Source organism: Oncorhynchus nerka, linkage group LG8 (assembly GCF_034236695.1).
Source record: "Oncorhynchus nerka isolate Pitt River linkage group LG8, Oner_Uvic_2.0, whole genome shotgun sequence".
Taxonomy (NCBI): domain Eukaryota; kingdom Metazoa; phylum Chordata; class Actinopteri; order Salmoniformes; family Salmonidae; genus Oncorhynchus; species Oncorhynchus nerka.
The window spans coordinates 42573839-42601592 of record NC_088403.1 but is presented as its reverse complement, the minus strand read 5'-3'; the positions used below and the strand labels follow the sequence as shown (position 1 = coordinate 42601592).

The window sequence follows — 27754 nt, the reverse complement described above, 5'->3', positions numbered from 1 at the left end:
GCAGAATACTAGTCCCAAATACTACAAACACAAGGGGGAACATAACTGTATTTAGGCTTACTAACATCGTGAATTGTATTCTTAGTAATCATCTCCATATCAATCAGAATTAAAACTTACAGAATCAAATCCTACTTTCTTCTACCATTTGAATTTCAGTAGTCTGTTAGAAAACTGAAATACGACACCTGGCAATTTTCGTTACTTATTCAGCCCGTCTCTCTCCACCCCTCCTCTCTATGTCCCTACTGAAAAGCCGTGAAATTCCTGAAGGTTTACGCTTTTGTTTCGATTGTTTTGGCGCAAGAATTCGTGGATTTCTTGGAGATGCTCGGCTACTAACCAGCTATAACATTAGGCTACTAAAGTACATTTGCCACTGGTTGTAACTTCAAAGCCGCGTAAACAAGCTTCCCATAATCTTGCAGTTCAACACCCTTCTCCCGTTACAGTGAGCGAGAAATTGAGATAAAGGAACGGGGAATGAAAAAAAGTGTGGAAACTCAGGAAGAAGGAAGGAGAATAAAGGGAAACTAGGAAGAGTTTTCGCTCAAGGAAGAAGGGAAAGTTATGTGGACACAAGAATCCTCTCCCCCGGTTTGACAGCGCAAGAAGCTGTGATTTCTACTCCCCTGGGAAATTGGTAAGCGATTCCAAATAGCTATTGGGTTACACGATCAACCACTGACTAACTAAACATTATGCATATAGGCTACAACTATTGATACGTGTCACGTGTTGGTTTTACTTCGCTTCTTCTCTAGGCTACCTCTTGGGCCTATTATCACTATATAGGCTACTGTTACTATGGCGTACATCAATCAGTCTTAAACAATTTTCCCTAACAGCGTTTACGTAACTGTCTTTATTTTCTATTTCAATTCTATTCTGCAGTCTGTCTTGATCTATACACATTTCAGAGTGCAGTTTGGATGGCCACATAGATAGACCCACTGGTAACTGAGGCTGTAAGTTACTTACACTGGTACATTATAAAGTTGAAACGCTCTATATTCTGTTTCCAGGCATTCCATGTGTTACCTTACCGTTTAACAAAAACTAACTTTCTGAAACTCTCTCCTCTCTTTTGAACTCTTAACTTCAATTCGTCCCAAAATATAATCATTTGAATAATGTGGATAGCTTCTTTAAAGTAAAATGTTCTCCGTGCATATAATTGAAGTCGAAGGCCTACCAGTGCTTAATTTTAGCCGGATCCTGCCGGAACAGGATCACCTCCGTTTTGGACTGTTTTATTCCGGAACGTATTTGGCCGGATCCGGTACATCTTGTGTCATGAAAAATAAGTAACTTTTTGCGATGTAAAAAATATAATTAAAAGCGTTCAAAGTTCATTCGAGTTCCCTCTTCGTTAATCATAGCGCAAAGGGTTCTGGAGGAGCTGAGGCACTGTCATGTGTCAGTTGTGAAGAGGTGAGGACGGAGTCAGGCGCAGGACACAGAACTGAGTAAAATAACTTACTTTACTCGGCCAAATAAATCCATGCAGGGATAACAAGCCCTAACACAAAAGACTAACACAAGACCAGGAACAATCACGCACAAAACGTAATGAGAACCAGAGGGTTAAATAGGGAAATAATAATAACGTAATGGGAACCAGGTGTGTACAATCAAGACATAACAAATGGAAAAAAGAAACATGGATCTGTGGCAGCGAGAAAGCCGGTGAGGACGACCACCGAACGCCGCCCGAACAAGAAGAGGCACCAACTTCGGCGGAAGTCGTGACAGGCACCCATGATCAGTGGTGTAAAAAGAAAAATACTTTAAAGTACTATTTAAACTTCTTACGGCTGAAATCCTGTTAACAGGATCGATATGACAACAGCCAGTGAAAGTGCAGGGCGCCAAATTCAAACAACAGAAATCTCATAATTAAAATTCCTCAAACATACATGTATTATACACCATTTTAAAGATAAAGGTGTTGTTAGTCCCAAAAAGGCTTTATGACGAAAGCAAACCATATGATTATGTTAGGTCAGCACCTAGTCACAGAAAAACAGCCATTTTTCCAGCCAAAGAGAGGAGTCACAAAAAGCAGAAATAGAGATAAAATGAATCACTAACCTTTGATGATGTTCATCAGATAACACTCATAGGACTTCATGTTACACAATACATATATGTTTTGCTCGATACATTTCCTATTTATATCAAAACATCTCAGTTTACATTGGAGTGTTATGTTCAGTAATGTTTGGCTTCCAAAACATCCTGTGATTTTGCAGAGAGCCACATTAATTTACAAAAATACTCATAATAAACATTGATAAAAGATACAAGTGTTATGCGTGGAATTATAGATATACTTCTTGTTAATGCAATCGCTGTGTCAGATTTTTTTTAAACTTTATGGAAAAAGCCAACACCATGCAATAATCTGAGTATAGCGCTCAGACACAAAAACAAGCCATACAGATACCCACCATGTTGTGGAGTCAACATTAGTCAGAAATAGCATTATAAATATTAATTTACCTTTGATGATCTTCATCAGAATGCACTCACAGAAATCCCAGTTCCACAATAAATGTTTGTTTTGTAAAGTCCATAATTTATGTCCAAATACCTCCTTTATGTTCACAAAAATCCAAATTCATGACGCACGAGCACTAGGTCCAGACGAAAAGTCAAAACGTTCCATTACAGTTCGTAGAAACATGTCAAACGATGTATAGAATTAATCTTTAGGATGTTTTTAAGAAGAAGTGTATCTTTGTAAATATATGTAGAACATGTATATTTAGTCATGTTTATTGCTTGTTATCTGACGTTATCTGTCGGAGCTATCATCATTTCTCCGGACATTTGAGTAGCATGTTTTTTTTTTAAATGTCGTCAACCGAGATTTATGGATATAAATGGCATATTATTGAAAAAAAATTAAATGTACTGTGTAACATGTAATATTACTGTCATCTGATGAAGATTTTCAAAAGGTTAGTGAATTATTTATTTTTTAATCCTACTTTTAAATTTGATTTTTTCTGGGACAAAATGGCCGCCACTTGCCTTTTGTTTCGGTGGTGATCTAATATAAATATGTGCTATGTTTTTGCCGTAAAACATTTTAGAAATCTGACTTGCTGGGTAGATTAACAAGATGTTTATCTTTCATTTGAGCTGTTGGACTTGTTAATGTGTGGAGGTTAAATATTTTTTGGAATATTTTTTCGCATTGTGCGTAATGCTAATGAGCTTGAGCCGTAGTCACGATCCCGGATCCGGGATGGGGAGCTCTAATTAAGCCCTTTGGGTCCTGCTATAGAGTTAGAAGAGCCCTTCCAAGAAGGCTCAAGGTCATTGGCCACAGATAAAATTATGTCAAATCACGTTATATGTACAGGAGCTTTGATTGGACTGATCATGTCAAAATCTTACTTTCAAAATCTTAGCTAGCAGTTATCAACATGAATCAAGTCGACAATCTACTGACATATGAAGATAAATAATGAAGAGAAATTATAGATAAAATGTATCGGTGCTCATCGGCCATTGGACATATACATTACACAACAAGTTGGAAATTGCAAATTAAACAATAAGTGGTTTGGAAAGAATCAGTGGCTAACTGCAAGCGTTACAAAGCAACCGTCGCTCGCTCATTAATGTCTTAATCGAAATTACGGATTGCCTCTTATCCGCTTGACGTTCCCTTATGCCATAGTTTGTACATTTCAATTGTCAGTAGAAACCACATTTGTTTAAGCACGTCAGGCATATCAGCTATGTTTTATAAATGCAGTAAATGAGGCTGAATGAACTGTTTCACTGCCAGAAATGGCTCCGCTGAAAGCCAGGTGTAGCAGTGGTAAAGGTGTTGGGACTCTGCTGTTGGCCCTAACAGTTTGTGGGAACCGTTTGTCACCGTTATAGTGTAATTAATGTACTGTTTAGTGTTGTGTTGTGTAGTGGCTTAGCTGGTATGCATCCCACATGTTTTTTTGGTTTTGTCCCACCTAAATGTACATGCTAAAATCGCCACTGGTCTCTACAGAGATGTTTGATCAGGTTCAAGTCCAGGTTCTGGCTGGGACACTCAAGGACATTCAGAGACTTGTCTTGACATTCAGAGACTTGTCTCGTTGTCTAGCTGTGTTCTTAGGGTCGTTGTCCTGGTGGAAGGTGAACCTTCGCCCCAGTCTGAGGTTCTGAGCACTCTGGGGCAGGTTTTCATCAAGGATCTCGATGTACTTTGTTTCGTTCATCTTTCACCCGCAATCCTGACTAGTCTTCCGGTCCCTGCCACTGAAAAACATCCCCACAGTATGATGACGCCACCACCATAGGGATGGTGCCAGGTTTCCTCCAGATGGTCGTCCTTCTGGAAGTTTCTCCCATCTCCACAGAGGAACTCTGGCACTCTGTCAGAGTGACCATCGGGTTCTTGGTCACCTCCCTGACCAAGGTCCTACTCCCCCAATTGCTCAGTTTTGCTGGGAAGCCAGATCTAGAAAGAGTCTTGGGGGTTCCCTCCTTCTTCCATTTAAGAATGATGGAGGCCACTGTGTTCTTGGGGACCTTCAATGCTGCAGAAATGCTTTGGTACCCTTCCCCAGATCTGTGTCTCGACACAATCCTGTCTCGGAGCTCTACAGACAATTTCTTCGACATCATGGCTTGGTTTTTGCTCTGACATGCACTGTCAACTGTGGGACCTGATATAGACAGGTGTGTGCATTTCCAAATCATGTCAAATCAATGGAATTAACCACAAGTGGACTCCAATCAAGTTGTTGAAACATGTTAATGATGATCAATGGAAACAGGATGTACCTGACCTCAATTTCCAATCTCATAGCTAAGGCTCTGAATACTTATGTGTCAGGACCCGGTTACGAACCCGGGTCTCCGGAGTAAGAAACAGTCACTTAACCAACTGAGCCACGAATAGTCGGCAGAACCCAGAAGATGAGGCAGACACAGCAGTACTTGAGACGGTGTATTTAATGTAGTAAAAAGTGAAGTCCTTCAGGAACACATGTAACTCCACAACCTCAAAAGGAATTCCACAAGAACAAAGGCTCCAAGACAAAAAAGGTAAATCCACAAGGTGGTAGGTATAGCACAAAAAGCCTCAAAAGATACTCAAAAATAAATAAACAAGAACAAAAAACAGAATTCCACAAGAGCGTCCACCGGGATCAACAAGAGTTAACAGAATACTAGGGCTGGGTGCTAACATACAAACACAGAGCAAAGGACTGAGGAAAACAAAGGGTTTAAATACAATCAGGGGAAACGAGGCACAGGTGCAAATAATAATGGGGATCAAGGGAAAACAAAAAGGTCAAAAGGCACAATGGGGGCATCTAGTGACCAAAACCGGAACAACCCTGGCCAAATCCTGACAGAATCCCCCTAGGAACGGCTCCTGACGTTCCTACCAGCTCTCTCAGGGTGGAGAGCCCTGAACTGACGAATGAGGTCAGGGTCCAGTATGTCTTTGGCAGGAACCCAGGAGCGCTCCTCGGGACCGTAGCCTTCCCAGTCCACCAGATACTGCCAGGACCGCTGCACCCGGCGGGAATCCAGTATCCGATGGACGGTATAAGCCGGCTGGCCTCCAATGACACGAGGCGGAGGGGGAGGTCTGTCTGCCGGGACAAGGGGAGAAAAAACAACAGGTTTTAATAAGGAAATGTGAAATGTGGGATTAATTTTAAGGGATCTGGGTAAGTGTAGGCGATAAGAAACTGGGTTAACTCTCCTGGCAACCTTAAAGGGACCGATGTATTTTTGGGACAGCTTGCGAGACTCCACCCATAGTGGTAAGTCTCTTGTGGAGAGCCAGATTCTCTGGCCGGGGCGCAGGGTAGGCCCGGGACGGCGACGTCTGTTGGCTTTGTTGTTGGTACCTCTGTGAGGAACGCATAAGATTAAGACGGGTCTTCCTCCACATAAGCCGACAGCGTCTGACGAACTTCAAGGCTGAGGGCACTCTGACTTCTGCCTCCTGGTCCGGGAACAATGGAGGGGCATAGCCAAACTGACACTCGTGCGGGGACATACCAGTGGAGGAGGAGCGCAAGGTGTTGTGCGCGTATTCGGCCCAAACAATGAAGGACGACCATGTGGACGGGTTGTTACGAGTCATACATCGGAGGGTGGCTTCCAGCTCTTGATTCATCCTCTCTGTTTGGCCGTTGGACTCCGGATGGTACCCTGAAGATAGACTGGCAGAAGCACCCATGAGTTGGCAGAAGGCCTTCCAAAACCTTGAGGCGAACTGGGGACCTCTGTCAGAAACCATATCTTGAGGAATGCCGAAGACTCGGAACACATGATTAATTACCAACTCAGCCGTCTCCTTGGCAGAAGGTAACTTAGTCAGAGGGACGAACCTGGCCGCCTTTGAAAACCTGTCGATTATGACTAGGATAGTAGTATTGCCATGGGATGGAGGAAGGCCAGTAATAAAGTCCAACGAGATATGGGACCAGGGTCTGTGGGGAATAGGTAAAGGGTGAAGGAGTCCTTGAGGGCGGAGGTGAGAAGATTTGCCCTGGCAGCACACGGGGCAGGCATTGACGAAAGAGGCAACGTCTTCTCTTATGGTAGGCCACCAGAACTTACGCTGGATGAACTCCAAGGTGCGACCTACGCCCGGGTGACAGGTGAGGCGAGAGGAGTGCCCCCACAGAAGGACCTGAGTCCTCACTGCCTTGGGGACAAACAACCGATTGGCAGGACCCCCTTTCGGGTCCGGTTCGATAGCTTGAGCTCGTCTCACGGTATCCTCAACTTGCCACGATCTTAGCAGCAGGAAGGACAGGCATGTCCGTGTCATCTCGAATGGCAGGAGCGTAGACTCGGGACAGGGCATCCGGTTTGAGATTCTTCGACCCGGACCGATAGTTGAGGATAAACTGGAATCGATTGAAGAAAAGAGACCATCTAGCTTGTCTAGAGTTCAACCGCTTCGCCTGCTGGATATACTCCAGATTTTTGTGGTCCGTAAGCACTTGAAACGGGTGAGAAGCCCCCTCGAGCCAGTGTCTCCATTCCTTCAATGCCATCTTAACCGCTAGGAGTTCACGATCCCCCACATCGTAGTTCCTCTCAGCCGGGGTAAGCCGGTGTGAGAAGAAAGCGCACGGATGAAGCTTCTTGTCTTCACCCCTCTGAGACAGGACAGCTCCAACACCAACCTCTGAGGCGTCTACCTCCACCACAAATGGTTCATCCGTAGTCGGTAGTATCAGGATGGGAGCAGAGAGGACGCGCTGCTTGAGTCCTTGGAAGGCCGTCTCAGCTTCTCTTCCCCACAAAAACCTTGCATTGCCACCCTTGGTTAAAGCTGAGAGAGGGGCTGCCACCAAGCTGAAGTTCTTGATGAACTTGCGGTAAAAGTTTGTGAAGCCCAGGAAATGCTGAACTTCCTTAACGGATTTGGGGGTGGGCCAATCCGCTACCGCCCCTACCTTCCTGGGGTCCATTTGGACTCGACCGGGTTCCACTACAAATCCCAGGAATTGTACTCGGGATGAATGGAATTCACATTTTTCCAGCTTAACGTACAGATGGCTGTCTAGGAGGCGTTTGAGTACTTGTCTGACATGCTTTGTGTGTTCTTGAAGAGAGCTCGAAAAGATGAGGATGTCATCCAAGTAAACAAACACAAATATGTTAAGCATATCCCTAAGCACATCGTTTATGAGCGCTTGGAACACCGCTGGGGCGTTGGTCAGGCCGAAGGGCATCACCAAGTATTCATAGTGACCAGTAGGCGTGTTGAACGCGGTCTTCCACTCGTCACCAGGTCTGATCCGCACAAGATGGTATGCGTTCCGCAGGTCAAGCTTAGTGAAAACAACTGCTTCCTGGAGCAGCTCGAAGGCTGTGGCCATAAGGGGTAGCGGGTAACGGTTACGGACGGTTATGGCATTGAGTCCCCGGTAGTCGATGCAAGGACGTAATCCACCGTCTTTCTTGGCCACAAAGAAAAACCCTGCTCCCGCCGGGAGGTGGATGGACGCATGAGGCCTGCTTCCAGAGCGTCCTTGATGTAGGTATCCATAGCAGCTCGTTCGGGTGGAGATAGGGAAAAGATTCGACCCTGGGGGCAAGTGCCCGGAAACAGTTCGATGGGGCAATCATAAGGTCTATGGGGTGGTAGCATGGTGGCCCTCTGTTTGCTAAATACCAGTTTGAGGTCATGGTAACACTCGGAAACTCGGGTCAGGTCGATGGATTCTAAAGACTCGGGAGTAGAACTCGGGAATTCGGGAAAATACATGTAGCTTGGCACGTAGGACCCCACTGCTTGATAGTGCCCACAGACCAGTCGATGTGAGGGTTATGGCTGTGAAGCCAGGGGTATCCAAGGACGAGAGGGAACTCGGAACAGGAGATCAAATGAAAGTTCATCAATTCCTTGTGTTGTGAAACTGAAAGTCGCAAGGAGGTAGTGACATGAGTGACAAGTCCAGATCCCAAAGGGCTTCCATCCAATGTAGTAACCCTCATGGGGTCACTTAGAGGTTCAAAGGGAACGCCATTCTCCTTCGCCCAGACACCATCCATGAAGTTACCTGCGGCTCCAGAGTCTACCAAGGCTTGAAGGTGAAGCTTGTGGTTGTCCCAGGAAAGGGTGACTGGAATGAGCAGACGGGAGTTGGACGGATGGGAGGAGGTTATGTTTCCCGTTACAGTTCCCCCGGTCTGTACGGGACAGAGCGTTTCCCTGGAGCCCGGGACACGTGGAACGGAAATGGCCCGGTTTGCCGCAATATAGACAGCGTCGCTCCCTCATCCGGCGGTCTCTCTCAGCCTGGGAGATGCGTCCAATCTGCATGGGTTCCGGTGGAGCCAGCGAGGATAAAGGTGGGGACTCGGAGCTGGGACTGATAGGGGCTAGAGGTCTACGGTTGAGTTCTCTCTCTCAGACGCTGGTCAATGCGTGAGGCCAACTTGATCAGGGACTCGAGATTGTCCGGTGGTTCCCGAGTGGCCAGTTCATCTTGGATAGTGTCGGAAAGGCCTTTCAGAAAGCACACAGTGAGCGCCTCGTTGTTCCAACCACTCGCTGCTGCCACCGTGCGGAACTGGATGGCATAGTCCGTCACGCTGCGCCGACCTTGGTGGAGAGTCAGGAGCTGTTTGGCTGAGTCAGGACCACTGCCTTGAAACACTCGTTTGAATTCCTCAGCAAAGGCAGAGTAGCTGGCACAGCAGGAACTATGGGCATCCCACACAGCAGTAGCCCAGGCCAGGGCTTTTTCCGACAGCAGGGTGATGATATATGCGATCTTAGACCGGTCGGTGGGGAACGACAAGGGTTGCAGCTCGAAGGAGAGAGAACATTGGGTGAGAAACCCTTTACAAGCACTTGGATCACCTGAGAACCGTTGGGGAGGTGGAAGGCGAGGTTCAGCCAGAGGGTTAACTGCCATGGGTACGTGAATCTGAGGTACTGGGACGGGAACTGTTGCCGAGGTAAGTCGATCAGATATCTGCTTTATGGAAGTCAGCATCTCCGACAGAAGATGAGAATGTCTAGCCATTAAGGCCTCTTGCTGAACCAGGGCGGCTTCGTGGCGTTGGACAGTCTCCTGGTGGTGGAACAGCATGGCAACAAGGTCCTGGGAACTGGCTGCATCTGGGTTCATTTTTGGGCTCTGTGTTTCTGTCAGGACCCGGTTACGAACCCGGGTCTCCGGAGTGAGAAACAGTCACTTAACCAACTGAGCCACGAATAGTCGGCAGAACCCAGAAGATGAGGCAGACACAGCAGTACTTGAGACGGTGTATTTAATGTAGTAAAAAGTGAAGTCCTTCAGGAACACATGTAACTCCACAACCTCAAAAGGAATTCCACAAGAACAAAGGTAATCCTCCAAGACAAAAAAGGTAAATCCACAAGGTGGTAGGTATAGCACAAAAAGCCTCAAAAGATACTCAAAAATAAATAAACAAGAACAAAAAACAGAATTCCACAAGAGCGTCCACCGGGATCAACAAGAGTTAACAGAATACTAGGGCTGGGTGCTAACATACAAACACAGAGCAAAGGACTGAGGAAAACAAAGGGTTTAAATACAATCAGGGGAAACGAGGCACAGGTGCAAATAATAATGGGGATCAAGGGAAAACAAAAAGGTCAAAAGGCACAATGGGGGCATCTAGTGACCAAAAACCGGAACAACCCTGGCCAAATCCTGACACTTATGTAAATAAGGCATTTCAGTTCTTTATTTTTAATACATTTGCTAAAATCTCTAAAAACCTGTATTTGATTGGTCATTATGGGGTGTTGTGTGTAGATTGATGAGGGAAAAAAAATGTTTTATTCAATTTTAGAAAAAGACTGTAACGTAACAAAATGTGGAAAAAGTCAAGGGGTCTGAATACATTCCGAATGCACTCTAGGCTTTTGGCACGAACGCATCGGCCATCACCGGTGAGTGAACTGCGCATCATTGGGTGAGTGAGTGAAACTGAATAGCATTTTTAGGACTATAATTTCATCCTCATATTGTAGCCTACAATATGTGTCTCCACACACGTAGGCCTATGCTGTTGATCAAATCAAATCAAATTGTATTAGTCAGATGTGCCGAAGTAGACCTTACAGTGAAATGCGTACTTACGAGCCCCTAACCTACAGTGCAGTTTAAAACAATATGGATAAGAATAAGAGATAAAAGTAAGAAGTAATTAAAGAGGAGCAGTAAAAATAACAATATATACAGGGGGGTGCCGGTTAGTTGAGGTAGTATGTACATGTAGGTAGAGTTAATTAAAGTGACTATGCATAGATGACAACAGAGAGTGGCAGTGAAGTGAACTTGAAGCTCTCAATCTGCTCCACTGCAGCCCCGTCGATGAGAATGAGGGCATGCTCGGTCCTCCTTACCTGTAATCCACAATCATCTCCTTTGTCTTGATCACGTTGAGGGAGAAGTTGTTGTCCTGGCACCACACGGCCAGGTTTCTGACCTCCCTATAGGTTGTCTTGTTGTTGTCGGTGATCATGGGCAAATTTAATGACGTGTTGGAGTCGTGCCTGGCCGTGCAGTCATGAGTGAACGGTAGTACAGGAGGGGGCTGAGCACAGTGTTGGTACCTACCCTTACCACCTGGGGGCGGCCCATCAGGAAGTCCAGGATCCAGTTGCAGAAGGAGGTGTTTAGTCCCAGGGTCCATAACTTATTGATGAGCTTTGAGGGCACTATGGTGTTGAACGCTGAGCTGTAGTTAATGAATAGCATTCTCACATAGGTGTTCCTTTTGTCCAGGTGGGAAAGGGCCGTTTGGAGTGCAATAGAGACTGCATCATCTGTGGATCTGTTGGGGCGGTATGCAAATTGGAGTGGGTCTAGTGTTTCTGGGATAATAATGTTGATGTGAGCCATGACCAGCCTTTCAAAGCACTTCATGGCTACAGATGTGAGTGCTATGGGTCGGTAGTCATTTAGACAGGTTACCTTAGTGTTCTTGGGCACAGGCACTATGGTGGTCTGCTTAAAACATGCTGGTATTACAGACTCGGACAGGGAGAGGTTGAAAATGTCAGTGAAGACACTTGCTAGTTGGTCAGGTCATGCTTGCAGTACACGTCCTGGTAATCCGTCTGGCCCTGCGGCCTTGTGAATGTTGACCTGTCTAAAGGTCTTACTCATATCGGCTGCGGAGAGCATGATCACACAGTCTTCCAGTACAGCTGGTGCTCTCATGCATGTTTCAGTGTTATTTGCCTCGAAGCGAGCATATAAGTAATTTAGCTCGTCCGGTAGGCTCATGTCACTGGGCAGCTCTCAGCTGTGCTTCCCTTTGTAGTCTATAATGGTTTGCAGACCCTGCCACATCCGACGAGCGTCAGAGCCGGTGTGGTACGACTCGATCTTAGTCCTGTATTGACGCTTTGCCTGTTTGATGGTTCGTCTGAGGGCATAGCGGGATTTCGTAAAAGCTTCCGGGTTAGAGTCCCGCTCCTTGAAGCGGCAGCTCTAGCCTTTAGCTCAGTGCGGATGCTGCCTGTAATCCATGGTTTCTGGTTGGGTTATGTACGTACGGTCACTATGGGGACGACGTCATCGATGCACTTATTTATGAAGCCAATGACAGATGCTCCTCATTGCCATTGGAGGAATCCCAGAACATATTCCAGTCTGTGCTAGCAAAACAGTCCTGTAGCTTAGCATCTGCTTCATCTGACCATTCATCTGGTGGATTTAAGGTCATTTTTATTGATCTCAGATTCTCATTTTGTCAGTGTCAAAGTAGACTGTCATTTCGATCATTTCTATGGTCTTTAAAAAATTCTGCAAATGTCTCCAGTCATGTAAAATGATTTAGAATTGCATGAAATGTGTTTATAAAATACCACATTTTTCCCGGAACCCATTTTTCCCCATGTGTGCAACTTCTGTAAGTGCCTCTACTCTACTGCTTTGTGTCACTACGCAAATGTGATGATATGCATGAAATGCTTTATTATAAAGGTGATTTTTTTTCTTTTTTCAGTACCTCAGAGCTCCCCAGGTCACCCCCGTCTCGCACTCGTTTTTGGTTCCAGCACCTCCTGATTTACAAATTAAGCACTGCCTACCACCAAGTAGTGTAATATAGGTGTTATAACAGCTTAGTAACCAGTAGGTTTCTATAGTTCTTTATAACGTGTTTATTATGTATTAATAGACAACTATATAATCTTTATCTTAGACAACCCTCCAACCCAGAGCGCAGTGAAGTCTACCTACGCTGGCACTCTCTCCTACTGACACAAGAGATGGAGGGAGAGAAGGAGAGAGAGAGGGAGCAGGGAGAGGAGAAAGAGAGCGACGAGACGGAGGAAGAGGAGAAACAGAGCGACGAGGCTGAAGAGGAAGATGATGAAGAGGATGATGATGAAGATGCGGAGGGAGCTGCGTTGGTGTGGCAGGAGGGCTCATACGGAGAGGATGACCTGGGCCTACCCATAATGCATTGGGAGGCGCTGAGCCTGCGCATCGCAGAGCTGGAGAAACAGGAAGAGGAGAAGAGAGAGAAGAAAACAAAGGTCAGAGGTCACAGTTGAGTGCTGGGGACAGGTGTTTTTGGACAGGTAGTGGAGAGTAGAGGGGGAAGGGGAGAGGAGTGAGAAGAAAGAACAAAGGTAAAGGGTCATAGTTGAATGCTGTCTGTTACTTATGGATGTGGACAGGTGACACCGTTGTCTATTTATGGGAGAGAAGTGTGCATCTGTCAGGGACACAGTGTTGTACAAAAAACATGGTGCCTGAATGCAATGTCAGGCACCTGCTCTATTCAGTGGCTAGTGTTGTGTTGAAAGACACTACACAGCACTGCAAAACAATATGAACTTTAAAAAAAATCCATTATCATTTTAACCTTTATTTATCCAGGAAGTCCCATTGAGGTCAGAATACCTCTTTTACAAGGGAGACCTGGCCAATAAGGCAGCTCATTAAAAAAACAATTAAACTTACACACAGGAGAGGCTCTCCATAACTTGCTCTGTATAACTTGTGCTACCTACAGTCATGTGAAAAAGCAAGTACACCCCCTGGAAAGTTTGACTTTTTAGGAAGTATTTGGACAGATGGATATGTAATATTCACTTCAACACTATTGACAGATAAAGGTAACCTAATTTAACAAATGAAACTGAAAGATTATACTTTGCCATCATTTATTCATCGAAAGTCAACAGAAATGTAATTCCATAGTGTGGGAAAAAATAAGTACACCCCTAGCTTCAGTAGCTTGGCCAGGTCCTCAGGCAGCAAAGCAGACCCAAACCATAATGTCACCGCCTCCATGCTTTACGGTTGGTATGAGGTTCTTCTGTTCAAAGGCAGTGTTTTGTCTTTTTGCCAAAGATGGCGTCTGGCATTGCGGCCAAACAACTCCACCTTTGACTCATCTGTTCAGAGCACATTGTTCCAGTAGTTTTGGTCTTTACCCAGGTGTTGTCTGGAAAACGTCAGTCTTGTCTTGATATTCTTTTTTTGAAAGCAGAGGCTTCTTCCTTCCTGACCTCCCATGTAGGCCAAGATGGTGCAGTCTCTTTCTGACAGCTGACTCATGCACTTCAATATTGATTGTAGCAAGAGAGGCCTGTAGATCCCTTGATGTTACCTTGGGGTATTTAGAGACTTCTATGAGCATCTTTCGGTCAGCTCTTGGGGTGAATTTGGTGGGACAACCTGTCCTAGGTGGATTGCCAGTGGTCTGGAATGTTCTCCATTTGTAGATGATCTGTCGGACAGTGGAACTATGTACTTCGAATTGCTGGGAAATGGATTTGTAACCCCTCCCAGACTCACAGGCATCAATCATCTTTCTTCTGGGGGCCTCGGATAGGTATTTGGATCTTTGCATGATGTGTTACAACACCCATATGGTTAAGACCAAACCAGACCAAGTTTATAATCTTTATAGAAGTCTGGACTCTCCCAAGGTACTCTCTAATGATTTCCTAATAATTTGCACCTGTTTTGGTGCCTGATCCTAATTTTAGCCATTTTAGGTGAAGGTAAAGGGAGGGGTGTTCACATTTTTTCTGCATAACGAAACTGCATTTTGGTTTATTTTAATTGCATAACATTTTCAAAGTACATTTATTGGTGTGCGATTTGTTAAATTGAGTTCCCTTTATCAATGAATGTGGTTGGAAAATAGCTCAAATATCCATGTGTCCAAATATGTTTAAAAAATGATTCAAAATAGACCACTTTCCAGAGGGTGTACTTACTTTTTCACGACTGTATATCTGATTCATCTCCAGTCTTCCAGTGTCCTTGAACGAGGTAAGAAATTGTCAGCAAGCCGGCCGGAGGAGAGAGAGAGAGGGAAGACGCTGTCCATGAACCGGCCAGGAGACAGGGAGCAGGGGAAGAGTAAGGAGAGCTGGGAGGACAGAGGCGAGGAGGACTGCAATAGCCGCGTGACAGCCCTAACCTCGCGGTACGAAGCACGGTGTCGTCTACGTAACATTGTGTTGTGACAGTGTTGTTAATTATGTGCTAATAGTATAGTACCCAGGCTGATAGAATCATGAACAAATCCCACTTCTGACACCAGTGTAATGAAAGGGAGAAGCATAAGGTTCGAGGCAAGAAGCGAACTCACATCCTTGTGGTCAATAATCCAAGAAAGAATCCAAGAAAGCTAGCTCCCTGGAGGAGTGGTATGAAATAAAAATGGATTGGTCACATACACATGGTTAGCACATGTTATAGCTAGTGTAGCGAAGTGCTTGTGCTTCTAGTTCCGACAGTGCAGCAATATCTAACAAGTAATCTAACAATTCCACAACAGCTACCTAATACACACAAATCTAAGTAAGGGAATGGAATAAGAATATATAAATATAAATATATGGATGAGCAATGACAGAGCGGCATAGGCAAGATGCAATAGATGGTATAAAAACAGTATATACATACACTACCGGTCAAAAGTTTTAGAACACCTACTCATTCGAGGGTTTTTCTTTATTTGGACTATTTTCTATTAAATAACACATATGGAATCATGTAGAACCAAGAAAGGGTTAAATGAATCAAAATGTATTTTATATTTGAGATGATTCAAATAGCCACCCTTTGCCTTGATGACAGCTTTGCACACTCTTGGCATTCTCTCAGCCAGCTTCATGAGGTAGTCACCTGGAATGCATTTCAATTAACAGGTGTGCCTTCTTAAAAGTTATTTTGTGGAATTTCTTTCTTTCTTAATGTGTTTGAGCCAATCAGTTGTGTTGTGACAAGGTAAGGGGGTATACAGAAGTCCATATAATGTCAACAACAGCTCAAATAAGCAAAGAGAAATGACAGTCCATCATTACTTTAAGATATGAAGGTCAGTCAATATGGAACATTTCAAAGAACTTTGAAAGTTTCTTCAAGTGCAGTCGCAAAAATCATCAAGCGCTATGATGAAACTGGCACTTCATGAGGACTGCCACAGGAATGGAAGACCAAGAGTTACCTCTGCTGCAGAGAATATTCATTAGAGTTACCAGCCTCAGAAATTGTAGCCCAAATAAATGCTTCACAGAGTTCAAGTAACAGACACATCTCAACATCAACTGTTCAGAGGAGACTGCGTGAATCAGGCCTTCATGGTCAAATTGCTGCAAAAGAAAACACTATTAAAGGACACCAATAATGAGAAGAGACTTGCTTGGGCCAAGAAACACGAGCAATGGACATTAGACTGGTGGAAATTTGTCCTTTGTTCTTGAGTCCAAATTTGAGATTTTTCGTTCCAACCGACGTGTCTTTGTGAGACGCAGTGTGTGCGAACGGATGATCTCCGCATGTGTGTTTCCCACAGTAAAGCATGGAGGAGGTGTTATGGTGTGGAGGTGCCTTGCTGGTGACACTGTCTGTGATTTTTTTTTTTATTCAAGGGACACTTAACCAGCATGGCTACCACAGCATTCTACAGTTATACGCCATCCCATCTAGTTTGGGCTTAGTGGGACTATCATTTGTTTTTCAACAGGACAATGATCCAACACATCTCCAAGATATGTAAGGGGTATTTTACCAAGAAGGAGAGTGATGGAGTGCTGCATCAGATGACCTGGCTTCCACAATCCCCCGACCTCAACTCAATTGAGATGGTTTGGGATGAGTCGGAAAAAGTGAAGGAAAAGCAGCCAACAAGTGCTCAGCATATGTGGGAACTCCTTCAAGACGGTTGGAAAAGCATTCCAGGTCAAGCTGGTTGAGAGAATGCCAAGAGTGTGCAAAGCTGTCATCAAGGCAAAGGGTGGCTATTTGAAGAATCTCAAATATAAAATATATTTTGATTTGTTTAACACTTTTTTGGTTACTACATGATTCCATGGCTGATGGCATTGAGATAGAAGCTGTTTTTTAGTCTCTCGTCCCAGATTTGATGCACCTGTATAGACCTCACCTTCTGGATGGTAGCGGGTTGGCCTTCCTGTGATATCGGGTGCTGTAGATGTCCTGGAGGGCAGGTTGTTTGAACCCGGTAATGCATTGTGCAGACCGCACCACTCTCTGGAGAGCCCTGCCGTACCAATCGGTGATACAGCCTGACAGTATGCTCTCAATTGTGCAACTGTAAAAGTTTGTGAGGGTTTTAGGTGACAAGCCAAATTTCTTCAGCCTCTTTTGTGCCTTCTTCACCACACTGTCTGTGTGGGTGGACAATTTCAGTTTGTCCGTGATGTGTACGCCGAGGAACTTAAAAACTTTCCACCTTCTCTTGTAATCATGTTTATCAATGCCAGGGTCATTTCACTACTTACTAACCAAAAAAATTGTTTTCCTCATCAGTCTTTCGAATCAGATGAACCTCCAGCTGTGCTTCATCAATGACAGCGGAAGCGAAGAAGAAGATGAGGATACTGGCAAAAAGGTTAGTGTGAAGGTAAGCACACACACTCAAAAGGTAAGGCTGGTCATAGATAGAGTGGTACAGCTAGAGTGATGCAGGATATATCATAGAATTGTGAAAGACACTTGTTTTCTTGTATTCCAGATCTCAACCATAATGCCGTTTTTGTTTCGTTTCTGTCCTTTCAAGAATTCCAAAATTGTTGGTAAGAGCGGTTCCAGTGTGCAGGTGCGCCAGCAGCCCAAGTTCCCTTCCCCCCCTGCAGCCAAGAGCAAATCATCAGGCTTCAAGGCTGCACTGAACGCGCTCAGAAACAAGCTGAGGACCGAGCAGAAACAGGAGGTGAGAGCGGGAGGGAAGGAGGGACCTGAATCCCAAATCAACTCCTAGCCCCTAACCCCTCTGCACTCCTGTAGTTCTGAATGTATAGGATAGGCACTTGCTTCTCCTTGCCATCTGATACAATACCCATCATATCTACAGGAGTGGCTAGGAAGGAGGTTATAGTACTGCCCTTGGGGTGCACAGTGTTTTGTTATTAGGTGTTCTCTTACATTCTGTTCTTCACTCTGTCCCCTGTGTCTCAGAGCCCAGCTTGTTGTAATCAGCTGTTGAAGAATAGAAGGCTGGACCGAAGTGACCTGCAAGCCTTCAGTCTCAAAGAGCTCAACGCCCACCAAAACTCTCTCAACAAGGCTATACAAGGTGAGTGGTCAGTTAGATACTACACAGGATATATTGCATATTTACACTGAGTGTACAAAACATTGCTCTTTCCATGACATAGACTGACCAGGTGAAAGCTATGATCCCTTATTGATGTCACCGGTTAAATCAACCTCAATCAGTGTAGATGAAGGGGAGAAGACAGGTTAAAGATGGATCTTTAAGCCTTGAAACAAGTGAGACATAGATTGTGTATATGGGCCATTCAGAGGGTGAATGGGCAAGACAAAAGACTTAAGTGCCTTTGAACGGGGTATGGTTTGAGTGTCAAGAACTGCAACGCTGCTGGGTTTTTCACACTAAACAGTTTCCAGAGTGTATGAAGAATGGTCCACCACCCAAAGGACATCCAGCCAACTTCACACAACTGTGGGAAGCATTGGAGTCAACATGGGCCAGCATGGAACGCTTTTGACACCTTGTAGAGTTCATGCCCCGACAAATTGAGACTGTTCTGAGGGCAAAAGCAGGTGCAACTCAATATTAGGAAGGTGTTCCTGTTTTGTATACTCAGTGTATATTTTAGATATAGGCTCATTTATATTTCACCTTTTTCATTTATAAGTTATACCAACCTTATTATTTTACCTGTTTTTCACCTTTGTCAAATGATCTGTACAACTGCATTTGATCTTACATGTTTGATCTGACATTTTGTTTGTGTTTGTGTGCCCGTGCGCATGTGGGTGTGTCTCTGTGCCTCGCCCATCAGACCTTAGCACAGAGCTGGTGGTTCATCTTCAGACTCGGGACCAGCTGAGGACAGAACAGGATGCTATGCTGCTGGAGGTACAGGATATGACATCACTCTGACGTCACCTTAGAATCACATATAGAACCCTGACCAAGATGGCTGCCATTATCAACACAATCTAGAGCTATGCAGGTCTATGACAAGCCACTCTTGTGTATTATATACTCTATGGACGACACTTTCAGAAGGCCCATCACCATAGAATAATTCTAATCATTCTAAGTTCTACGGTCATCGTCTAATAAAATGGAATCCCGGTGTCAGAGATCAGGTCACAGGTCACATGACGGACACCGGTGCTTGAAATTAATGGACGAATCAAATCAATGTGAAGAGACTGCATCACTCCTAAATACTTTTTTGGATTGAATTGCACAGCATTTTGTTTTCATTTCCCAGTGAGCAAAACTGGTTGAAATGATGTCATCACACCCAGTTTCACATTTATTATGACATCATATCAACCGGTTTTGCTCTGTGTTTTTTTGTGTTTTTATAAAGGGAAACGTGTATGTCTGGACTGTTAATGTTGTTGTATTGTAGTGTTTTAGGGGGAAAATAACGGTAATATTATAAGGGATTAATAAGCTGCTATTGCTACCCATGGATCAGTCTAGTTCAAATGTCCATTGTCATCCACATGTTGAAATGCAATGATCGTTTGGTAGCACATTATTTGAACTACACGTCATACGGTATCATAACAAATGTCCGAAGATTTCTTGTCATTGAGCGTTACGACGTAGAGTTTGAATAAAGTGTTACCGATTGTTTTTTATTCTTGTTGCCGGGACACGTTTCATTGTTTGTTTTGATTTTTATGTTGCCGGGACACAGCTATGTCTTCTATTCTCTTCAATGTTTTAATGTATGTATGATGATCGTCAGTCAGAGAAAGGGGCATTACTGACCAAACAGACACACACACACAGTAATGTGAGCACAGCTCAACTCAATGACTTGGGTCTACTGAAATAGCAGGAAAAGTAAAGGGTATGGAATACTATATTAACCTGCATACAGTTGTAATATGACAACAATGTAACCTACCAGCCGACCGACAAGATGCCTGACCAAGCCTCACTCGTTTGGTACTGTTGTCCTAAAACACCAACACAAGGCGCATTGGGATTTTGTCCGGGTTACATGAGTTTGACGTCACTGTTGACGTTGTTTTATTCTACAATAATTTTGCATGAAATAAACAGGTTGTCAAGGATACATATTGTGTGTAGGTGTGCTAGTGCTGCTTTGTATGTATGTATGTACCTGTATCTAGAGATGGATTAAGTGTACATGTACAGTAGCTATTTACATAATGTATTTAGCACAGATGTAAATTGTATACATTGCCGTGTGCGTGCGTGCGTGCGTGCGTGCGCGTGTGTGTGTGTGTGTGTGTGACTTCAGCCCTGGTTAGAGTTTGCCTTAGCCAAATGTCTAGATCAGCAGAATGGGAGGAAGAGAGGGGGACAGGGGGAGGGAGGGAAAATAGAGGGACAAGAGGAGAGAGAGGGTGGGAGGGAGGGAGGGAGGGAGGGAGGGACTGTGTCACACCGACAAAGACACGAGGCAGACAGGGATGAGTTAGAGGAGCCAAAAACAGGTAGACAGGAGGCAGACCTGAAGGTGACTCATTATGTCAAGAGAGAGATAGACTTTCCAACACAGAGTTTCTTGATTGGTCATTTTGTTCTTATATATTCACCATTTTACCTGTGGTATTCACTGGTATCTTCTTGATTGGTCATTTTGCTCTTATATATTCACCATTTTACCCATGGTCTTCACTGGTATCTTCAGTCTTTTCGTTTTTTTGGACTCTGTTTTTCTAACTTGGAGAACAGGGATAAAGGAAGAGCGCTTTGAACCACAGCTCATTTCAACAGGTATGTCCTTTATTTTGCTTACAAAGCTCACAGATTGCAGGGATTTAGGTATTTATGCTGTTTACATTTATAGATTTATTACAGTTACATTTATTGCCACTCTCTCTATGTGCCATACTTTCTTATGACAACCAGGAGACTAGTCCTGACACACACAGTACAACCAGGAGACCAGTCCTGACACACACAGTACAACCAGGAGACCAGTCCTGACACACACAGTACAACCAGGAGACCAGTCCTGACACACACAGTACAACCAGGAGACCAGTCCTGACACACACAGTACAACCAGGAGACCAGACCTGACACACACACAGTACAACCAGGAGACCAGTCCTGACACACACAGTACAACCAGGAGACCAGACCGGACACACACAGTACAACCAGGAGACCAGTCCTGACACACACAGTACAACCAGGAGACCAGACCTGACACACACACAGTACAACCAGGAGACCAGTCCTGACACACAGTACAACCAGGAGACCAGACCTGACACACACAGTACAACCAGGAGACCAGACCTGACACACACACAGTACAACCAGGAGACCAGTCCTGACACACAGTACAACCAGGAGACCAGACCTGACACACACAGTACAACCAAGAGACCAGACCTGACACACACACAGTACAACCAGGAGACCAGTCCTGACACACACACAGTACAACCAGGAGACCAGACCTGTCACACACACAGTACAACCAGGAGACCAGACCTGACACACACACGGTACAACCAGGAGACCCGTCCTGACACACAGTACAACCAGGAGACCAGACCTGACACACACACAGTACAACCAGGAGACCAGACCTGACACACACACAGTACAACCAGGAGACCAGACCTGACACACACAGTACAACCAAGAGACCAGACCTGACACACACAGTACAACCAGGAGACCCGTCCTGACACACACACGGTACAACCAGGAGACCCGTCCTGACACACACAGTACAACCAGGAGACCAGACCTGACACACACACAGTACAACCAGGAGACCAGACCTGACACACACACGGTAGAACCAGGAGACCCGTCCTGACACACACAGTACAACCAAGAGACCAGACCTGACACACACAGTACAACCAAGAGACCAGACCTGACACACACAGTACAACCAAGAGACCAGACCTGACACACAGTAAAAATATTCCCCATTTATTTGTATTTATTATGGATCCCCATTAGTTCTTGCCAAGGCAGCTGCTACTCTTCCTGGGGTTCAGCAAAATGAAGACAGTTACATACAATTAAAACCATTACATTACATTTCACAACAGATTTCACAACACATTAAGTGTGTGCCTTCTCTACTACCACATATCTACAACACAAAATCCATATGTACGAGTGTGTATGTTATTATGTGTGTGTGTACGCGTGTGTCTGTCCCTTCACAGTCCACGCTGTTCCATAAGGCATAGTTTTATCTGTTTTTTTTAAATCTGATTTTACTGCTTGCATAAGTTACTTTATGTGAAATAGAGTTCCATGTAGTCGTGGCTCTATGTAGTACTGTGCGCCTCCCATAGTCTGTTCTGGACTTGGGCACTGTGAAGAGACCTCTGTTGGCATGTCTTGTGTGGTATGCATGGGTGTCTGAGATGTGTGCCAGTAGTTTAGACAGACAGCTCGGTGCATTCAACATGTCAATACTTCTCACAAATACAAGTACTGATGAAGTCAATCTCACCTCTACTTTGAGCCAGGAGAGATTGACATGCATATTAATGTTAGCTCTCCATGTACATTTAAGGGCCAGCTGTGCTGCCCTGTTCTGGGCCAATTGTAATTTTCCTAAATCCCTCTTTGTGGCACCTGACCGCACGACCGGACAGTAGTCCAGGTGCGACAAAACAAACTAGGACCTGTAGGACCTGCCTTGTTGATAGCGTTGTTAATGTGCTTCATAATGGAGCTACTGTTCCATCAACATATTTTGACCATGACTGTTTTACAATCCAAGGTGACTCCAAGCAGTTTACTCTTCTCAACTTGCTCAATTTCCACATGATTTATTACAATATCTAGTTGAGGTTTAGGGTTTAGTGAATGATTCGTCCCAAATACAATGCTTTTACTTTTTTAAATAATTATTGTAATGTCCCAACTCTCTAAATGCATGGCTCGTATCTATTATATTCAACACTCAGATAAATAGAGTAGTCATGAAGCTAATTATTTTGAATTATTTGTCTTTTGCACCTATGGTGTACATAGGACCTATATTTACCTAAATCCTCTACGTTGAATGTGTGAAGTGATGTTGATTGCACACACTCACAGACATACACACATCATGTGTAGCCCACTCGCACCTGCTTGTGTGTGTGTGTGTATATTGGGCGGGCGGGTGGGGGGGGCGTAACTGGGCACGTGCAAAGCACTGGACAAGGGGATAGCAATGTGGTGATGGTACAGTATAATGGGATAGTAGGGCTTGAATGAGTTTGAGTTCAGTCGATGGGGGCCAAATGTGAAGCGATCCCACATGTTCACGAATGACGTACAAGACGAAAGAGGAGAAATACAATGACACACAAGTTAATGAATCAAGAGTATGAAAATGAGGGCAAAGAGGAGGTGGGAATGGATGGGTGGATGCATATGGAGTCACTGTATGGTGGAAGGGAATGAAACGAAAGATGAACGGGGGGGGGTGGACTGATAGGACAAGGGGAAGTGTAGTTACTGATTGTCGAGTTAATGGAGTGAGAAGAGACTGAATCAGCAGCATATAGTCGTACAGGAGGGCAAAACACACACAGGAGGGCAAACAACACTGGAGATTGTGTAAGGGGCTGGGGGGAGTCACCGGTCAGCAAGGGGGAAGGAGGGGGGAGAGTACCTTGGGAAGACACCTCATGGTGTATGTTGAATGAAAAAAAGAAATGAAAAAGATGACGATGACCGTTTAGAGCCCTCAAACTCAATGCTGGACCTCGAAGCCATTTCCACTGCATTTCTTTTCATTGTTCCTCTTTATTCAGGGACTGATTTAGACCTGGAACACCAGGTATGTGCAATTAACTATCCGGTAGAACAGAAAACCAGCAGGCTCTGAACCTTGTAGGGTAAGAGTTGAATACGCTGGGTTTAGAGTATGCTAAAAGTTATATAACTCCAGACTTCCAGGTAACTGACAAAATAAAGAAAATACCAACATAAATTGTCTTAATAGGGCATTGGGGCACCACGAGCCAGAACAGCTTCAATGCACCTTGGCATAGATTCTACAAGTGACTGGAACTCTATTGGAGGGATGGGACAACATTCTTACACAAGAAATTCCATAATTTTGTGTTTTGTTGACGGTGGTGGAAAATGCTGTCCCAGGCGCAGCTCCAGAATCTCCCATAAGTGTTCAATTGGGTTGAGATCTGGTGACTGAGATGGCATATGGTTTACGTCGTTTTCATGCTCATCAAACATTTTAGTGACCACTCCTGCCCTGTGGATGGGAGCATTGTCATCCAATGGGGCCATAGCTTTGGTAGGCAAAATAATGGTCTGCTAGCATTTCTTCCATGACCCTAAGCATGACGGGATGTTAATTGCTTAATTAACTCAGAAACCACACCTGTGTGGTAGCACCTGCTTTCAATATATACTGAACAAAAATATAAACAATTTCAAAGATTTTTCTGAGTTACAGTTCATATAAGGAAATCAGTCAATTGCAATAAAAGAATTAGGCCCCAATCTATGACTGGGCAGGGGCGCAGCCATGGATAGGATAAAGTAATCCTTCTCACCCCCCCCCCCCCCCCTTAAAAGATTTAGATGCACTATTGTAAAGTGGCTGTTCCACTAGATGTCATAAGGTGAACGCACCAATTTGTAAGTCGCTCTGGATAAGAGCGTCTGCTAAATGACTTAAATGTAATGTAAATGTAATGTAATGGGCCTGGGAGGGAGAGTGGACTATGTTCACACTCAATAGGAAGCCAGTCCCTGCCAATCAGAATACGTTTTTCCCCACAAAAGGGCTTTATTTACAGACAGAAATACCCCTCAGCAGCCGCCCCCCCTCCCATCAGACGATCCCGCAGGTGAAGAAGTCGGATGTAGAGGTTGTGGGCTGTGTGGTTACACGTGGTCTGCGGTTGTGAGGCCGGTTGGATATACTGCCAAATTCTCTAAAATGACATTGGAGGTGGCTTATGGTAGAGAAATGAATATTGAATTCTCTGGCAACAGCTTTGTTGGACATTCCTGCACTCACCATGACATTTGCACATACCCTCAAAACTTGACACATTTGTGGCATTGTGTTGTGTGACAAAACTGCATATTTTAGAGTGGCCTTTTATTGTCCCCATGCTGTTTAATCAGCGGATGTAGATGAAGTGGATGTATTATATTGACAAAGGCTAAAATGCCCACTAATAGGGATGTAAACAAATTTGGGCATGTTGCGCTTGTATTTGTGTTCAATGTACTTTATACCCATATCAAATCACTGTACAGGGAAGTATACTATGAAAATTCATTAATATGAGTGATTGTAACAACCCTCTCTCTTTCTTTCCAGGTAAACAGAATTTGAATTGTGAAGACAACATAAGTGAACCTGGGAATTGGATATTCAGAAATCAAACAGAGGCAACCAGAAGGAACAGTAGAATGGGAAGATGAGACATAATCTCAACTGACACGGAAACACCCCAACGTCACCATGACAACAACAACGATGGACGCCCCTGCGCTCAATGATGACATTATTGTTGAAGGAGTACACCACCTCCTTAACTCCTTCTCTGTCAATCCCTCGCTCCCTCCCTCCTGCAGCATTGACGAGTCCTACAAGTACATTTTCCTCCCTCTGTGCTACTCCTTCACCTTCCTCTTCTCAATCTCCCTCAACTTTATCATTCTCTGGCGTTCCTTCAGACGCACCAAGCGTTGGAACGCCTCCCTCATCTACATGGTCAACCTAGCCTCCACAGACTTCATGTACGGGTTGTCACTCCCCTTCCTGGTGGCTAGCTATGTGATGCGTGACCAATGGATCTTTGGGGACTACATGTGCCGCTTGGTCCGCTTTCTGTTCTATTTCAACCTGTATTGTTCTATATTCTTCCTGACGTGTATATCTGTCCATCGCTACCTGGGGATATGTTACCCTATGAGGACCATCACACTGGAGACTAAGAGAGCGGTCAAGGGGACGTGTGTGTTGGTGTGGGGGGTCGTCTTCGCTCTTACGTGCCCCATATTCCGGTTTGCCCAAACGAGCCACGTGATGAGAGGTGTAGGGGGCGAGGCTATGGCGATTACCAGTAATAACACTGGCACCATTAGTAGTAACGGTACTGGGGAGGTGGAAACATATCAGAACTGTTGGGACGATGCCATCGATAAGGAGTTCCAAGACTATGTTCCATATGGAATCATCCTACATCTTCTAGGGTTCTTTCTCCCGTTCTCTATCATCGCCTGGTGCTACTCACATGTGGTTCTGACAATATTCCGGACCCTGCGCTCACAGCCCCAGTCACAGCGAGGCAGAGGAGAGGGGGGAGGAGGAGGTGGGGGACGTGGAGGAGGAATGAGAGGGAATGGAGCTGGAGTTGTAGGAGGAGGAAGACTTCAGGGAGGAGGGGAGGGGATGTCGATAGTTCTCGGCGCCCACTCTCCATATGCCCACCGACGGCGTAAATCCATCAAGACAATAATCACCATCACACTCCTCTTTGCCCTCTGCTTCTTCCCATTTCATGTCACCAGGACTATCTTCCTCGTCCTGAAAGTGAAGAAAGGTGTCCCGTGCCACACCATGACGATGGTATCCATGTGTTATAAGATCACCCGGCCGCTGGCGTCTTTCAATGCCTGGCTCAACGCACTCCTCTACTTCCTCACCAAGGAGAAAGGGGGTGGCGCCCCCTGTTGCCCACCGCCAGACACTACTGCAGCCAACCAGCATCATGGGCTCCTCTGGCCGTTGAGGAAGCTGGGAAGAGCGGGAGACGAGGAGGAGGGGGGCGACAGGGGCGAGAAGGGGGGCATGGCCAATAACAAGGGTAACAACAAAGAGACTAATAAAACGGCTGTACATTTATTCAGAGGGATGACCAAATCCAAGGTCCGATATACTGTGGAATAAGTTCAATTCAATTCGATAGACTTTATTCATCCCGAGGGGATCAATGCTGGCAGGCATAGGATGAGTTGTTGTTGGTGGCGGAAGTCTTCTGCATTACATGGATTTCATTCAGAAGCAGGCCTTTGTGAACAGTATAAATGGTTGGGTGCAGAATTCAGGATGTGAAAAGGAACGGTTTGGAGACACAAAGGACATTAGATATGATCATTAGAGATGATCTTACTATCATTGGCAGTATTCAATGTTGATGAGTAGATCTGGATGAGGATTATGATACTGTACCATAACAAAACAATGATGGACTCTGTTATATAGTTTTTTTGTATAAAAAAAAAATTTGCCATGAATTTGTTGAGTTGAAGGAAGTTATACCTCAGGAAAAAAAAACTCAGAGACAGATTTGGTATCTGTTATTGTATCTTTTGATGACGGCCCTTGATGAGAACTGTATTGGTCTATTTCCTGTTCATCTTGTGTCTGACATTTTGGAAATGTGTAAAATATGACTGGATTAAACATGTTTAATGTAACGCTACTGTCCAATGAGATTGTGTTGTTGAATTGTGTGTGTGTGTGTGCGCCCACAAGGACAGTAAATCAAGGAAGATTCTCCCATGTGGCCACATTTCCCACGTCCCCATAAGGACAAAGGCTATTTTAAGTTTAGGGGTTAGGTTTAGGGTTAGAGGTGCAATTAGGGTTAAGGTTAGGATTAGGGTTAGAGTAAGGAGTTTGGGTTAGGGCTACATGTTAAGGTTAGGGTAAGCAATAGGGTTAGGTTTAGGGAAAATAGGATTTTGAATGGAAATTAATTGTAGGTCCCTCACGAGGAGAGAAGAATAAAATGAATGTGTGTGCGCATGTGTGTGAAAAAGAGAGAGTAAAAAATGGTCATGCCTT

At 44.7% G+C, this 27754-nt stretch overlaps 2 protein-coding genes across 3 annotated transcripts; both read left to right on the top strand.

The window, feature by feature from the left end:
- The first annotated feature begins 201 nt into the window (after positions 1–201).
- On the top strand, positions 202–20053 carry si:dkey-6n21.12 (schwannomin-interacting protein 1). 2 transcript variants are annotated; one of them, XM_029666428.2, is made up of 7 exons: positions 202–643; positions 12694–13030; positions 14762–14940; positions 17292–17385; positions 17542–17694; positions 17940–18057; positions 18791–20053. In XM_029666428.2, the coding sequence occupies exons 2-7, from the start codon at positions 12761–12763 to the stop codon at positions 18889–18891; spliced, it is 915 nt and encodes a 304-aa protein (XP_029522288.1). In that variant the 5' UTR covers positions 202–643; positions 12694–12760; the 3' UTR covers positions 18892–20053. The 2 variants fall into 2 exon arrangements, with proteins under 2 accessions (XP_029522288.1, XP_029522289.1); XM_029666429.2 differs by having other exon boundaries at positions 206–643; positions 17292–17373.
- A 339-nt stretch (positions 20054–20392) lies between these two features.
- Positions 20393–27384, top strand: si:dkey-6n21.13 (P2Y purinoceptor 3). The gene is made up of 2 exons (XM_029667237.1): positions 20393–20721; positions 25280–27384. The coding sequence occupies exon 2, from the start codon at positions 25424–25426 to the stop codon at positions 26852–26854; it is 1431 nt and encodes a 476-aa protein (XP_029523097.1). The 5' UTR covers positions 20393–20721; positions 25280–25423; the 3' UTR covers positions 26855–27384.
- The last annotated feature ends 370 nt before the right edge of the window (positions 27385–27754 follow it).

Bases quoted from the DNA above. Each gene is read 5' to 3' on its own strand.
- si:dkey-6n21.12 (XM_029666428.2), top strand. From the start codon at position 12,761: ATGGAGGGAGAGAAGGAGAGAGAGAGGGAGCAGGGAGAGGAGAAAGAG. The intron at 17,386-17,541 runs GTAAGCACACAC...TGTCCTTTCAAG, and splicing joins GCAAAAAGGTTAGTGTGAAG to AATTCCAAAATTGTTGGTAA. The intron at 17,695-17,939 runs GTGAGAGCGGGA...CCTGTGTCTCAG, and splicing joins GGACCGAGCAGAAACAGGAG to AGCCCAGCTTGTTGTAATCA.
- si:dkey-6n21.13 (XM_029667237.1), top strand. From the start codon at position 25,424: ATGACAACAACAACGATGGACGCCCCTGCGCTCAATGATGACATTATT.